Source organism: Vipera ursinii (genome assembly GCF_947247035.1).
Source record: "Vipera ursinii genome assembly, chromosome: 16".
Taxonomy (NCBI): Eukaryota; Metazoa; Chordata; class Lepidosauria; order Squamata; family Viperidae; genus Vipera; species Vipera ursinii.
This window is the reverse complement of record NC_139529.1, coordinates 6,078,514-6,094,382: the sequence shown is the minus strand read 5'-3', so window position 1 is coordinate 6,094,382 and position 15,869 is coordinate 6,078,514. Positions and strand designations below refer to the sequence as shown.

At 47.6% G+C, this 15,869-nt stretch overlaps 2 protein-coding genes across 5 annotated transcripts in view; one reads left to right on the top strand and one right to left on the bottom strand.

The window, feature by feature from the left end:
- Nucleotides 1-15,869, bottom strand: part of NTNG2 (netrin G2) — a 226,933-nt gene that overhangs the window by 149,517 nt on the left and 61,547 nt on the right.
- Nucleotides 226-9,461, top strand: SLC2A8 (solute carrier family 2 member 8). 4 transcript variants are annotated; one of them, XM_083375134.1, is made up of 11 exons: nt 226-346; nt 1,264-1,409; nt 1,496-1,658; nt 2,569-2,775; nt 3,144-3,243; nt 4,614-4,825; nt 5,831-5,977; nt 6,825-6,933; nt 7,048-7,224; nt 8,188-8,333; nt 9,010-9,461. In XM_083375134.1, exons 2-11 carry the CDS (start codon nt 1,315-1,317, stop codon nt 9,148-9,150), a joined length of 1,497 nt encoding a protein of 498 aa, XP_083231260.1. In that variant the 5' UTR covers nt 226-346; nt 1,264-1,314; the 3' UTR covers nt 9,151-9,461. The 4 variants fall into 4 exon arrangements, with proteins under 4 accessions (XP_083231260.1, XP_083231261.1, XP_083231262.1 ...); XM_083375135.1 differs by lacking the exon at nt 226-346 and adding an exon at nt 426-816 and having other exon boundaries at nt 1,270-1,409; XM_083375136.1 differs by lacking the exon at nt 226-346 and adding an exon at nt 792-809.

The following is a 15,869-nucleotide window of genomic DNA, read 5'->3' as shown; positions in this document are numbered from 1 at the left end:
GAGAAGCCAGACTCCGGGGAAAAAAAGGGGGAGGAATAAATAAATTGAAAATGGCGAAGCTTCTTGTTTACTTCCCCTCGAATCGAGGCCGATAAGCCCACTTTTCTTCCCGAGAGAGAGAGAGAGAGAGAGAGAGAGAGAGAGAAAGAAGCAGGACCGGATGCCGCTTCCGCTTTAAAGTCGACACACTTCCGGTCCGTTGCCTTCCGGCCCCGCTCGGAAACCAGTTGGCGAGGGTCTTTGGTTCCACCTTGCAAACCGGTTGCATTGCATTGCTTGGGGTGGGCGGGGAAGCGCGGCTCGCGGGGCCCGGAATTAGAAAGAAGTGGCGGGGAGGGGAAAGGAGGTGAGTAGGCTTTCCGGGTCAGCCTCGCCCCGGCTGGGAACTCAAACTTGCCCCTTCGGAAGAGGCTTTGCCGAAGGGGTGGAAATGGCTGCTTTGCCCAGATCCCTGCCTGCGTCCTTCCCCAACTTGGCGCCCTCTGCAAGCATCAGCATGGCAATTCATCATTCAGGGTGGGAAAGGGAGGGGGCTGCAATTGGAAAAGCCAGCCATTGCCTGTGTTTACAACGCCCGGCATCCCCTCCCTCTTGGACGCAACGGGGGTGGCAGCTGATCGCCCAGCTGGCTCAGGAATTCTGGGAGTTGAAGTCCATGAGTCATAAAAGAGCCGAGGTTGCCTACCCCTGGTCTAGTCAGTTTCAAGCCCGTTGAGAGAATCAGTTTGGTTGGTGCCATGGTTGAAAAGGAAATCCATTGTTTGGATGGAGGGGCGGGGTGTCATACTGGACAAGGATAAGCTATGCAGGTGATTTGTGCGAGCTTGTGTCGTGTAAAGACATGAATTTGCTGCATGTACCTCGAAATCCTGAAGCTCTGGGGGATTTATTTTAATAGACAGATTTCTTCATCCTTGGGGAACACAATTTCCTCTTTATTTCATTCTTGCTTTCCTGGTTGCTCAGATAGAGAAGACAGAGGAGCAAGAAAGAGACCAGGGAAGAGAATTATCTGGCTATTCCAAATATAAACCCACTGCAAATATCCCCTTTTGGAGCAAAGCAAAGAATGGAGGGAGGCTGTGCATCTTTTTCTGGTGGAAAATCAAAATGGATCACTGCAGACTTGGCCTCCCTTGAACTACCGAGTCTGCAGTTTATAACTGAGGAAGCTGGTGATTTGAAGTCATGTGATTTGCATCCTCCCGCTTATTGTGGTTTTTCTCTTGTTTTCTTTCCCCTGATATTTTCGTGGGGCTTAAGGCCAAGTTGTCTTATCATTAAGCGTTCTTCTTTGGGGCCCAGCCAAAGAGAATGACTTCTGAGGAATACAGACCCCTTTTGGATCCTAACCCAGAGACAGAACTGCATGCTGCTGGAAGACCCACTCAGCTGGAGATTTATTTGAGGTGCGTCTGTATTTTTGTTTCTGAAATAAGGCTGGCCCCAAACTGATATTTATCGCCGATTTGTCTCATCCTTGCTTCTCTTACAGCAAAGTCCAAAACCGCCATCTCTACTTGGCTACCTTTGCCGCTGTCTTAGGTCCGTTAAGTTTCGGCTTTGTCCTGGGGTACAGCTCACCAGCTATCCCTAGTTTGAAACGAAGCAACAACCCAGAATTGAGACTAGATGACACACAAGCATCATGGTTTGGGGTGAGTTGCCGTGAGGTCTTGTGGGCCGATCGGCCACTGGAGATGGCAGTTATTGAAACTTCCCAAGACATTGTGGTTTGTTGGGGTTAAAACTATTGGCGCAGGTTGTAAGCTGTTGCAAGTAAAGCTGCCTCTTGCAATTGACCGATGGTGGTTTTGTCGATGCCAATGATTGTTTAAGTGGTGTTCCAGGTATTTTGGGATTGTCATTATCATCCTTGCGTCTTACGTTCCACCTTCCTGAGTATCACCAGACCTTAGATAAATGAAACAAGGCTGCTACTGAAGGCTTTATAGTAAAATTGTAGCATTTGCCTAGAAGACATTCAGGGTGAATTTTTGAGTACCAATAAAGGAGAAGATTTGTAGCTCAGGGTTGAAATGACGGGTCCTTGATGCTCTCTGAGCTTGGTGGTTTCCTTGCAGACGTTTCATGACCCAACTAGGTAACATCATCAGTGCTAGAAGGGGGATTTGCAGGAAGGAGGAGGAGGAGGACTGCAAGGTCCTTGGTGCTCTCTGAGCTTGGTGGTTTCCTTGCAGACGTTTCATGGCCCAACTAGGTAACATCATCTGTGCTAGAAGGGAGTGGGGTTTGTGGGGGGGGGGAGAGGAGGAGGAGGAGGAGGAGGAGGAGGAGGAGGAGGAAAGGACTGTGGGATCCTTGGTGCTCTCTGAGCTGATTTTCTTGCAGACGTTTCATGACCCAGCTAATTAACATTATCAGTACTTGAAAGGAATGGGGTTTTCTCTCTCCCTTCTAGCACTGACGATGTTCCCTAGTTTGCATAATGAAGCACGCAAGAAAACAACCAACCTCAGAGAGCACTAACCTCCTCTGAATTTTGGGTCCACTGTTTTCATTTCCCTCCTTTTCTCACATGGCTTTTTTCTTCCCTTCTTTCTGCAGTCCGTGGTCACGCTGGGGGCTGCAGCTGGTGGGACTCTGGGTGGATACCTGGTGGACAAAATTGGCCGGAAACTTAGCCTGATGCTCTGTGCGATCCCTTACGTGTTTGGTTTCTTGATCATCATCTCGGCCCAAAACATCTGGATGCTTTATCTGGGACGGCTGCTGTGTGGCTTGGCCAGTGGCGTCACATCCTTGGTAGTTCCGGTAAGGGAGGGGGGGGGGAGGGAAACGTGTCAATCTTTTTGCCAGTGTGATTCCGCAGAGGATGAAAGAAAATTACGACTCCTAGGTCAGCAGGAGCCGTTGAAGGGGGTCCAAGCAAGCAGGAGTCATTTCTGCATCCACCTGCGTGGGATGAATTTCTCAAATTAACCTAAGCTACATCACGTTGAGTTAAAAGTCAATCAATCCCTGTCTTTGAGCTCATTTTCCTTCTCTTTAATGGCAAGATGGGAAAAGAGAACTACCAGTTTTAATTGGAAGACGAGGGTGGCGGTAAGATTCTGTGACCTGCCCGGTCTTCTCCATTGCAGCTTCTGTTGTTAATTTAATCTTTCTGGCTTATGTCTTAGATATATATATCCGAAACGTCTCACTCCAAGATCCGAGGAGTCCTTGGCTCATGCGTTCAGCTGATGGTGGTGACAGGCATCCTGGGAGCTTACCTAGCAGGTCATGTTCTGGCTTAAGATGCATTGTTAAATCCAGAGTCGGCTGGAGGGAGGGGTTTTGTCGTGAAGAAGGAAAGAACAGGGAGGGAGGGGAGTAGAAAGGAAGGTTGGAAAAGGAGAGAGAGAGAAAGAGACACAGAAAGGAAGAAAAAGAGAAAGAAAAAAGAGAAAGAAAGGAGGGTAGGAAGGAATTGTGGGGAAGAGAAGGAATGAAAGAGAAAAAGGAAAGATGAGAGAGGTAGGAAGGAAGGAAGGTTGAAAAAGGAAAGAAAGACACAGGAAAAGAAAAGAAGAAAAGAAAGGAAGAAAGAGAAAGAAAAAAGGGTAGGAAGGAATTGTGGGGAAGAGAAAGAATGAAAAAGAAAAAGAGGGAAGGAAGGAAGGTTGGAAAAGAAAAGAGAGAGACAGAGAAAGAAGAAAGAGGAAGAAAGAAAGAAAAAAAGGAAGGAATTGTGGGGAAGAGAAGGAATGAAAGAGAAAAAGGAAAGATGAGAGAGGTAGGAAGGAAGGAAGGTTGAAAAAGGAAAGAGAAAGAGAAAGAAAAGAAAGAAAGGAAAGAAAAAGAGGGTAGGAAGGAATTGTGGGGAAGAGAAGGAATGAAAAAGGGAGGAAGGAAGGCAGGTTGGAAAAGGAAAGAGAGAAAGAAAGAAGAAAGAAAAGAAAGGAAGAAATAGAAAAAAGCAGGGTAGGAAGGAATTGTGGGGAAGAGAAAGAATGAAAGAGAAAAAGAAAAAGGGAGGAAGGAAAGTTGGAAAAGGAAAGAGAGAGAGAGAGAAGAGAAGAAGGAAGAAAGAAAGAAAAAAGGGTAGGAAGGAATTGGGAAGAGAAGGAACGAAAGAGAGGAAAGAAAGATGAGAGAGGGAGGAAGGAAGGAGATTGAACTAAAACTAGTGGACAATAGGACATCTCTTGTGTAATTTTCATCCTGAAAACCCAAAATCTTAACTGAGAATGCAACGAAAGAACAACAGGGCAGGGAGGAAAAGCCAGCCTAGATACAAGACACGTTTTTAAAAGAGAGCCTAGGACAGGGGTCTTCAAACTTGGCCCTCTCATGACTTGTGGACTTCAACTCCCAGAATTCCTCAGCCAGCCAGACTGGCTGAGGAATTCTGGGAGTTGAAGTCCACAAGTCATAAAAGGGCCAAGTTTGAAGACCCCTAGCCTAGGGCATCGCCCATGGGCCACGTGCCACCTCGTGAGAAGGACCCTGGTGGCATCTCCGCCAGCATCTCTCTGTGTCCTCAAAAGGCAAAGCAGCTCAGCTGTCTGCAGCAGATCCAAGCCGTGGGGTTTCGACTCCCTCCCTTTCCTTGCAAGCCCTGAGAACAGCGGTCCTTGTTCTGTCCCCCCCCTCCGTCCCCCCCCCAGGCACGGCTCTGGCGTGGCGCTGGCTGGCGGTGCTGTGCTGTGTCCCTCCCTGTTTCCTGCTGCTGCTCATGGCTTTCATGCCCGAGACGCCTCGGTTCCTGCTACGTCAGAATCGGCAGCCGGAAGCCATCGCGGCTTTGCAATTCTTGCGCGGCCCGCTGGTGGATCACGAGTGGGAATGTCGGGAAATCGAAGCCAACACCGGCGAACAGGTGAGCGAGAATCCAGAGACAGCTCTGGGGTTGCCTTGGATGTTTTAAGCCTTCCTTTAATCGCCTTTCCCCTAAATGGGTTGAGACGCCAGCTCTGGACACACCCTGTGACATAACAACAACAACAACGACAGTGGTTTTGTTTATCAAATTTATTTGCTGCCTGTGGCCATGGGACTAGTATAGGTGGCGCACAAACAAAACGAAAAGGAAGTTTAAACCAAGCAAAATACAGATAGTCCTCGATTAGATTAGATTAGATTAGATTAGATTAGATTAGATTAGATTAGATTAGATTAGATTAGATTAGATTAGATTAGATTTATTGAATTTATATGCCACCCTTCTCCCCAAGGACTCAGGGCGGCTCACAACAAAAAATTTAAGAAACATGGAATACAAAAAAAGAATTAAACAATAAATGTAATAGATACATGACAATTTAACTCAATAAAAGCCAAATTTAAAAAACATAGTCAGTCCAGACCCACTTGTTGGAATAACCAAGTCTTCAGGTCGCTTACGAGCACGATTGAGTCCAAAGTTTCTGTCGCTAAGGGAGACGGTTGTTAAGTGAATTTTGCCCCATTGGATGACCTTCCTTGATGCAGCTGTCAGCTGAATGGCCACGGTGCTTAAATTAGTAACACCGTCATTCAGTGAATCAAGCCTCCCCGCCCTTGACTTTGCTTGTCAGAAGGTTGCCAAAGGGGATCACCTGATACACACACACACACACACACACACACACACACACACACCGGGATGTTGCGACCGTCATAAATGTGAGTCAGTTGTCCAGTGTCTGAATGTAAATCGTGACCGTGGGGATGCTGCGGTGGTCTTAAGTGTGGAAAAACAGTCCTACGTCGCTTTCTTCCGTTCCGTTCTAACTTTGAACGGTCACTAAATGAATAATAATTATTATTTATTAAATTTATATTTTATTATTTATTAAATTTATATTGTTGTTAAGTCGAGCAATACCTGCGTTTCCCTTTGTAGCAAGAAATGAGCATTGCTGAATTCAAGAACCCCGCCATCTACAAGCCGTTCCTGATCGGAGTGGCGATGATGTTCTTCCAGCAAGCGTCCGGGATCAATGCCTTGATGTTTTATGCGGAAAGCATATTTGAAGACGCCAACTTTAAGGTGAGGATGTCAACTCTGGACTGTTCCTCCTGGTCTACCCCCAGCGGATCTCTTCTCTCCTCCGCCGGCTCCACTAGGTTTTTATTTGGGGGGCGGTGGAGCTACACCCCTTGATCGTATTGACCAAATCAATTGCACAGGTAGTCAATGAGAATAGGGCTGGAAGGAAGGGACCTTGGAGGTCTTCTAGTCCAACCCCCTGCTCAAACAGGAGACTCTGTACCACTTCAGACAAGCGACTGTCCGGTCTTTTCTTCAAAAAGTGATGGAGCACCCGCAACTTCTGGAGGCAACGTTGATTAATTGTCCTCACCGTCAGGAAGTTTCTCCTTAGTTCCGGGTTGCTTCTCTCCTTGATGAGTTTCCATCCGTTGCTTCTCGTCCTGCCCTCTGGTGCTTTGGAGAAGAGCTTGACCCCCCCCCTCTTCTTTGGCGCAGCCCCTCAAATATTCCTCGACTTGACAAGCACAATTGGGACCAGAACTTCCATTGCTAATCAAGGCCGTGGTTCCGTGAGTCCCGCTCGATTGTACGGCCTTCTCGCCACGGTTGTTAAGTGAATCCCTGCAGCTAAGCGGTCATTAAGTGACTCCAACTTCCCCCCCCCTTGACTTTGCTCGTCGGAAACCCGTTGGGAAGCTTGGAGTTGGCAATGATGCGAGCCTGGGGTGCTGCCACCACAGTAAAGATAACGCCCCTGAATTTTGCCCAAGCAACCGTGAGGATGTTGCAAGTGTCGTAGGTGCGAGGACCGGTCGTAAGTCATTCAGTTGCAAGTTGAGGACCACCTGTCCTTTTCCTAGGAGGCCAAAAAAAAAAAAGCTTCCATGTTCCTTGTGCCTTCCAGAACAGTAGTGCCGCTACCGTCATTGTTGGCTCTATCCAAGTCGTCTTCACAGCCATGGCAGCTCTCGTTATTGATAAAACCGGACGAAAAATTCTTCTCATCGTCTCAGGTAGGATGATGGAAAGACTGGCTCTCTTTCCCAAGTTCAGGCAAGTTTTTGAGTTTTCCCCCCAAATAAGGAGTTGATGTTCTGAATGCTCTTTCTCCCACCTCTCGTCCCCAGGAGTTATCATGGCTGCCAGCGCGATGGCGTTTGGGATCTATTTCAGAATCAGCGGCTCCAGCCCCATCAACTCTTCCCATCTCCAGATGCTGAACGGCCCCCCGAACAGCTCCCTGGTGGAGGAAGGACACCCCCTGGCGTGGTTGGCAGTCCTGAGCGTGAGCTTCTTCATTATGGGTGAGTGAGGGTCTTGAAAAAAGGTGGGTCCCATCATCTAGGACTATTGAGGAGGGGGGGGTTGATCCTGGGGAACTTTCAGAAGCTTTAGACGCTCGGCTGTTAACGGTTTCTGAACTGTAAGGGGATGACAGAGTTGGAAGGGACCTTGGAGGTCATCTAGTCCAACCCCCTGCTCAGGCAGGAAACCCTAGACCCTACGTCCAGTCTCTTCTTCAAAACGTCCAGTGTTGGAGCACCCACAACTTCTGTTCCACTGATTAATTGTTCTCACGGTTAGGAAGTTTCTCCTTAATTCCAGGTTGCTTCTCTCCTTGGTTAGTTTCCATCCGTTGCTTCTTTGTTCTGCCTTCAGGCAGTTTGGAGAAGAGGTTGATGGATATGTTGGGAAGAAGCGAACTGCTAACCTATGGGGCTTCCCTTGCCTTGACGGGCCCCTTTTATCCCACGTCAGCCTTCCTCTTCCACTCTTGCAGTCCGTGCTCTTTTAAGACTAAATAAACACGTGACGTGCACAGTGAAATCATCGAGACAGGAAAGCTGCAGATTTTTCACGCCAGGTCCATCAAGATCCTTCCATGTCAGTTTGAGCCCTACTTGACTTGGCTGCTTGAGCCTGCAACAACTCCTGGAAAGAGGTGTGGAGAGGACAGGTGCAGAGACGGCAAAACAAAGTGGGTTGTGGGCTTGGCAAGGTGCTTACCGGAGCAAATGGGCAGAGAGGGCCACAGTCTTAGTTGCGATCTTGAGAGCAGAGGTCCCTCTGGAATTCTGGAGGCCCCTGGTACATCCTGAGTGGAGTAAGCTTGATAGCCTTGGAGTCTTCATGATGATGTTCAGACGTTCCTCCAGCCCCAGGTTGCACCCATCATCACTCCATTGCGAAGTAGGGCGATCTGTTTCCCGTTGCCTGATTTCACCCAGCACAAACGCCGTCTCGCTTTGCTGTTCTGCCACCCACAGGTTTTGCCTTGGGCTGGGGCCCCATCCCCTGGCTGTTGATGTCTGAAATCTTCCCCTTGAGAGCCCGAGGAATAGCCAGCGGGGCTTGCGTCCTCACCAACTGGCTCATGGCTTTCCTGATCACCAAGGAGTTCCACGACCTCATGGTAAGCAAAGGTGACGTCAGCATAACCGACGGAAGTCCAGCTGGCCTCTGCGGGAGAAGAGGGACCAACGTCATTGGTTGGGGAGAAGGTCCTTTGGTTGATCTGTCTTGGCTTTGATCGTGGGCATGTTTCATGGTGCTTTTGATCTCATTGGGGAAGGGAACGCCGAGAGGAAGGATCAAGCGGCTTTGTAAAGGCTCAGCCAATTCCAGCCACCTGGAGTTATTTCTAAAAATAACAAAAGGCACACTAGTAAGTCAGAAGGTTAAACACAGTATCTTCGTCGTGGCATCCCCCTGTGATTCAGGACTGCAGTCTCTAGGTCGAGATATCCATGCTCCAAAATGTAACTCCTCTCTTCTTTGTCTCAAGACACAAACACAAAGCACACTGCATTTAAAAAAAAAAGTGCAGGTGCCTAAGAACAATACGTTTCTGGAATGTGGTGTGGAAAGAGACCCATTGCGGTGTCTGAAGGTGCTGTTTTTTTTGAGGTGATCATCTTTTGTGAACTGTCTCCGACTGTGCTGCGCCACCCGTTGTCATTTCTCACAAGGCGGACGGCTATCTAAATATGATTAAGAAAATAAACGCAACCGAGCATTATCCCTGCTGTGCTTACCTGAGTTCCAGGCCTTGCCCCAACATTAACCCAACTTCCTTCTTTCTCCTCTAGGTCCTCCTAACTCCTCATGGGACCTTCTGGCTGTTCTCCTCCACCTGTTTGCTCAACGTGATCTTCACCGTTTTCTGGGTCCCTGAAACTAAAGGGAAAAACCTGGAAGAGATAGAGGCGTATTTTCGCGGACCACGTTAAGACTTTTGCACGCGAGATTTTACTCTCTTTTGTTTCCCCTCATCGGGGATTTCACTCAACTGGTGGTCGAAAACGTTGGTTGGCGAGGCCAAAAACTTTCCGTTCTTTTCGTTTATCCAAGGAGCTGGGCCTGCTTCAGTTTCTGCTCCTTCCTCGGTAGGAAGGGCCAAGAGTATTACTAATAAAAAAAAAAGGTGCTATGTTTTCTGAACTGCAGCACCGGGCTGCTCAGATTTCCTAATGTAAATGTTTAATTTTGCCTTTTTGACATTTGAAACGATGCTGCTTGAGGTTTGCTTCAATAAATGACTGTTAAAACCACTAAAGTAACTGAGCGGTTTCTACCGGTAAAGGTAAAAGGTTCCCCCACACATGGGTGCTAGTCGTTTCCGACTCTAGGGGCCAGTGCTCATCTCCGTTTCAAAGCCGAAGAGCCAGCGCTTGTCCGAGGACGTCTCTGTGGTCATGTGGCCGGCATGACTAGACGCCAAAGGCGCACGGAACGCTGTTACCTTCCCACCGGAGTGGTCCCTATTTTTCTACTTGCCTTTTTTACGTGCTTTCGAACTAGGTTGGCAGAAGCTGGGACACGTAACAGGCGCTCACTCTGCTATGTGGCACTCGGGATTCTACCCACCAAACTGCCGACCTTCTGATTGAGAAGCTTAGCGTCCTAACCCACTGAGCCACCGCGTCCCTTTTTTCTACCTATAGGGAGTTGGAAACGAGGGAGGAGGGTGGTGTAACTTGCGTTACCTAAATAAAACCGTCCCTGGACCGTTTTGTAAAGAAATAGAACAATCGTGATTGGGAGAAGGGAAAAACCTCTGTTCGATAGCTTCAAGGAAAGAAGGTAGAAAGGAAATAAAATTACTCTCCAAAGCACCAGAGGGAAGGACGAGAAACAAGGGTTGGAAACGGATCAAAGAGAGAAGCAACCTGGAATTAAGGAGAAACTTCCAAACAGTGAGGTTGGTCTTGACCTAAAATCCATTTAAGCAATGTGGATGTCAGAGAAAGACTTGCCAAGCCAGGGGGAGGCGTCAAGCAGGGAATTAGCCTGGAATCCCTACGTAGGCACAAGTGGGGGAGGCCTGACTCCTTTGGACGCTGTTGAACCTCATTTAGTTTTATCTAGGTGCAATCAGAGCAATAAAACAGCTAATTGAACTCTGAGATATGGGTGTGGTTGTTCGCATCCAATGGAGCCCTGATACAGACTGGAATTTGATCCAGAGCTTCCTTCTTGCCACCTTAAATTGCCCCCGGAAATTCAGATTGTGAGGATAAATGATCAAATGTGGTCCTAGGAAAGAGGGATCAGGACGTGTGTGTTTGTGGGTGTGCGTGTTCACAAAAGGCAAAGGGTGTATTTTTCTCCCCTGTTCGATATTCCGAAGTCCAGGGAGAAGCAAGAACATACAATTCGGGGTGCTCATGAATTATAAGCACAATCCAGGGGAAGCAAACCAATGATGAATATAGCATTATCAAATGTCATAAATATTTATTACATCTCAAGGAAGGAAAAAAAAACAGTTGATTTTACAGCTGTGTTCTATGGAACTTTCAGAACAAATATGTTTGCCATTATATCCAAAGTATGATTCTCTCGCGCGCGCTTCTCTCTCTCTCTCTCTCTCTCTCTGTGTTTTTTTTTTAACAAGCTTTGAAAACACACAGGAAAAAAAGGGAAATAATACATTATTACTTGTAGCATTGAAAAAACAATGGCAAATACAATTAAGTTTAAGACACTTGGTGGTATAATTTAAACTTTTGAGACTCACAAGAGGGCAAGCCACAGGCTGACAGCACAGAATCATTGAAAAGTACAAAATCCCACTAGAGTTAACAGTCAAAAGGGGCACGATCCAGCAAAAAAGTTAGGTGTGAATAAAGCCATGATCCCAGAGGCGTTGAGAAAAGGGAATTTAAACCCAAAAAAAAGATTTCAAGAGATTTAATTCTCTGATCGACCCATCGAGCGTGGCATGGGGAAGAGGCCGTTCCAAGCTCCCCCTTAAACTTGTATCAAATGTGGCTTTTTAAATATATCTTTGAAAAGGCAACTGGACTTTTTTTTCCTTTGTGAGAAAAAAAGACATTTTGCTTCCTATCCTGGAAGCTTCATCAATTGTATGGTGTGGGAGGTGGAAGGAGAATTATCGACAGTTGAGATTAATTGGTGGGTGCAATTAATCAGTGCAAATCCCACTCCCTTCTAGCACCGATGATGTTACCTAGTTGGGTCATGAAACATCTGCAAGGAAACCACCCAGCTCAGAGAGCACCAAGGACCCCACAGTCCTCTTCCTCCTGCTCCACTCAATAGACACCACTCCCATCCTAGCCCTGATGATGCTACCTAGCTGGGTCATGAAATGTCTGCCAGAAAACCACCCAGCTCAGAGACCACCAGGGACCCCACAGTTCAACCCCAAGCTACAAATCTGGCCTAGAGAATTGGGGGAGAGGATTAGCAATGCTCCTGGAGATCCATTGTGGTTACTTGGGGGGGTTTATCCTTCCTCAGAGTTACTCTTCTCTCTCTTTCAGCCCTGGGGAGAAAGAGGCGAGAGAACAAACCGGTTCGCAAATCTTGCAGAAAAAAACGCCAGGACCTCTCCAGGCATTTTCCAGGAGTCATGATTGACTCAAAGGCACGAAAACAAACAAACAATTTGAAGACAGCAAAGATGAGTTGAACTTGTGAGGTTTTTGGCTGTTCTCTGAGCTGGGTGGTTTTCTTGGAGATGTTTCATGATCCAGCTAGGGAACATCCTCAGTGCTAGAAGCGGGTGGGGATTGCACTGAGGATGTTCCCTAGCTGGGTCATGAAACGCCTGCAAGAAAGGAAAAAAAAACCCAAGCTCAGAGACCACCAAGGACCCCACAGTCCTCCTCTTCCTCCTCCTCCACTCAACAGACCCCACTCCCTTCTAGCACTGATGATATTACCTAGTTGGGTCATGAAACGTCTGCAAGAAAACCAGCAACCTCAGAGTTTAACCCCCGAGCAATTTGAGACCAGTTGTGGTGACGTGGGGTTTTATCTGTGACCTCAGGGTCACCTAAGAGCAGTGGAATGCCAAGAAAACGCAGTCTTTCCACTCTCACCACCCCACACCTACACAATCCTATCAGGACCTATCATTTCCCCCCCCCACACACACACACGCAAACACACACCAACTAATTTTGATGACTTGTCCTTCCGTCTCCCGCACCATCCGACGGATCTGATCAAGCTTCCAGAATAGGAAGTGAAATGTCTTTCTTTTTCCTGAAAAAAATAACAAATAAATCAGTCCAATTGCCTTTTCAAAAATAACCCCCCCACACACAAACACACTTTTGATACAACTGTGACCCCGGTTGAACGGAGAATCTTCACAGCCACTTTTCACTTAAATTATCTGGCGTGGGATCCTCTTGGTGAAATCAACCAGGGTTTAAGTGTGCGTCGGAGGGAGAGGCGGTGTGGATTTAAGCGGTAAGCGTCGCCTGGATTTCTCCCATTCCTTCCTGCCAAAGGGATCGGTCGTTTCCCCCCCCCCCAAATTCTTCTCCTAAACCGCTTGGACCATCCGCACGGGGTTTATCCCCCGCCCAGGCCCCACCACAAATAAGAGCACCAAAATCCCAGGTGGAAGTCACGTTGGGCTTGGAAGCAAGTTACAGGGAGAGAGTGGTGGTGGGGCTGGAAAAGTTGGAACGGACACGGCTGAATTCATCTTCCTTCTCCACCTGTGGTTGCCTGGGGAGGGGGCGCAGGGGGAGTCACACCTAACTCATGCCGGACCATGCTCAAGGGCGCTCTTTGGAAAGAAAAGGGGAAAAAAGAGAGGACGGGAGGAACAAGCAACCAGTGTCAAGGACAAACGGTTTTGTACATACATCAGCTTCAAAGTGCCTTCTGTCTGGCGATAGGAGTATTTTGTAGATATTGGCAAGTCAGCCTTGCAGAAAACAGCCACTCTCCCATCACCAGCTTGGGGGGGTGGGGGAGGAAGAGGAGAAGAGGGAGGAGGGGAAGAAGGAGAAAAAAGGAAAAATGAAGGAGGAGGAGGAATGGAGAAAGAGGAAGGAAGGAGGAGGGATGGAGGAGAAGGAGAGGAGGAGGAGGAGGAGGAGGAGGAGAAGGAGTTCTTCCTTCGGAGACATCGGAATACCACAGGGAAACATGGAAAAATTTAAGACACCGAGTCAAATGGCACAAACAGAACAGACGTGCAAAGCCGTAGCAGATCAGTGTGTAAAGTCAACGCTACATTTGCGGCCGTGTTCTTGAAAAGAGGCAAACGTTTGCCGCGTTTTTCTCGCAAAGGTGGTTCATTTTGCCAGGTCCCATTTTTTAATTTTTTTTTATTTGCAGCAGCAAAGGCTGCGAAATCTTTCCCTGCTCAAGAGGGAACAAAAGACACATCGGCCTCCCTTCGTCTCTTAACCACCCCTCCCTCTCTTAAGATTACAACTCCCAGCCTCCCCAACCAGCACGGATCAGCACTGATAGGAGAGGAGATTCGTTCACCTGAACAAAGGGGCCAGGCAGAGGAGGTTAACCTGGTTTTGTGGTCCGAGAATAAGACCGTTCGTTGGGAGGCAAAGTGGAAAATGTCGGAAATGCAATATAAATTCTAGGCCCCTTGTAAGTTTAAACTGGAAGAAGAATGTTCCCTTGAGCCAGGAGATTCTGGTGATCGCGCCTTTTCCCTTAACCCAATCCCCGTTTATGTGTGTGAAAAACCAAAGCACAGCTAATAGTTTTTTTAAAAAAAACTCACAACCCTGATTGCACTTTCTTTCAGTAACGGAGTTACGAGCGATTAACTGTCACATACACATTGTAAACGCTGCTCTGAAGCCAGCAGAAAACCTGCTTTGGTAAATAGGAAATAAACTTCAGCATTGAATCAAGTACAAACACCTCCCCACAGATTTCGATCCCGGTTTCCCGTCAGCAGAAAACCCGGTTGTCTGTATCGTGTGGCCGGATGAGGAAAGACACAAAAGTTTCACCTCAGAAGCTTCATCTTTCAAGCCACGCCAGGTGAATGAAAACCAAAATTAACCACGGCTGGCGGCACATTAGGCAAAGTCATTGCCTTTCAAGGGGAAAAAAAAAGTAGAAATTTAATCGTTTTCCTTCCTCTGTCTTTGGTTTCCGGGATTTCAAACGTTCCTGGCTTCCCAAAAAAAATCCGGTCCCGGATGGGCGAATTCTACTTATCGCCGCCATTTCAAAAGGGAGGATACAAATATCGTACGAATGCAACACCATTTTCACCATGAAAACGGTATGGGGAGGACTAGCAAGGCCCCAATTAATTACTTTTTTTTTTCATTGGGAGACTCAGCAGCATTTGAATTGGGGACATCACACCAGGGCGCCTCTTTTTTTGAAGTGTAAAAAAGCTGGGCAAACTTGCAGCCGGGGGGGGGGGCTGCAATGGAGACCTAGTTTGGGGCAGCGGTTAAGGCATCAGGCTAGAAAACCAGGAGACGGTGAGTTCTAGACTGCCTTAGGCACAAAGCCAACTGGGTGACTTCGGGCCAGTTAATATCTCTCTCAGCCCTGGGAAGAAAGAGACAGGAGTAAAACAGTTCTGAAATCTTGCCGAGAAAACTGCCAGGACTTCTCCAGGCATTTTCCAGGAGTCAAGACTGACTCAAAGGCACGAAAAGAAACAAATTGAAGACAGCAAAGAAGAGATGGGATTGTGAAGTCTTTGGTGCTCTCTGAGCTGGGTGGTTTTTCTTGCAGACGTTTCATGACCCAGCTAGGGAACATCATCAGTGCTAGAAGCGGGTGGGGTTTGCGCTGAGGATGTTCCCCAGCTGGGTCGTGAAACGTCTGCAAGAAAAACCACCCAGCTCAGAGAGCACCCAGGACCCCACAGTTCCAACTCCGAGCTACAAATCTTCTCTTGCCGAGTTGAAAATGGTTACAACCGTCTCTCAACGTTTACTAACTCTTCCTATGTGTTCACTCAAATCTTCTTCGCCCATCTGGAAGACCATGGATTGTACAATTGTCAGGGGCGCACGGCCCTCAAGCAAAAGAGGACATACCTGTCAGCAAAACTTGGAAGGATACGTAAGAATCATTCGGCTAATTTGCAACCAGCGCACCGACGAAATTATGCAGCAACAAGATTACACCCTGCTTTTCCACAAAAAACAAACCAAAAAAAAAATCAACTCTTTTGGAATCAAAGAGGGGATAGCAGAATGGGGAGGGGGGGGAGGGGGAGGACAATTTTCACCAAAGTAGAAAGACAAGTGCCTCATCTTCCGCAAACACATACTTCATTGTCCGCAGACAAAGGTGTTTAAAAAAAGGAAGAGACGCGAAGTGATGCTACATTCAAAAGAAATTCCGAACGTCGGAAGCCACCGAGTCTGTTTCTGCCCAAATTTTGGCAACCCTTTGGAGCTGGTGCGCCCTCCCCTCTGTCCCTCATCCCGGCTTCTTTCTCTCTGGGACTTTTTTTGAGGGTCAGGCTGTATTCCAACTCCCATCACACATACGCACGCACACACACACACCCCACCCCAAGCTGGCTCCTTCAGCAAGGGGAAGTGTGTGCCTGTTGTTCAGCGTCACTAATCTGCAAATTGATTAGAAACTACACAATTGGTTTGAAATTCTAATTTAGTTGTGCAGACCGTTTTGAGGAATCCCGAGTTTGTGAGACGTGGGAAATGGGCCAAAG

Excerpts from the sequence above, each read along its gene's own strand:
- SLC2A8 (XM_083375134.1), top strand. The coding sequence starts at position 1,315 with ATGACTTCTGAGGAATACAGACCCCTTTTGGATCCTAACCCAGAGACA. Across the intron at positions 1,659-2,568 it reads CACAAGCATCATGGTTTGGG|TCCGTGGTCACGCTGGGGGC; the intron begins GTGAGTTGCCGT and ends TTCTTTCTGCAG. Across the intron at positions 7,225-8,187 it reads CGTGAGCTTCTTCATTATGG|GTTTTGCCTTGGGCTGGGGC; the intron begins GTGAGTGAGGGT and ends TGCCACCCACAG.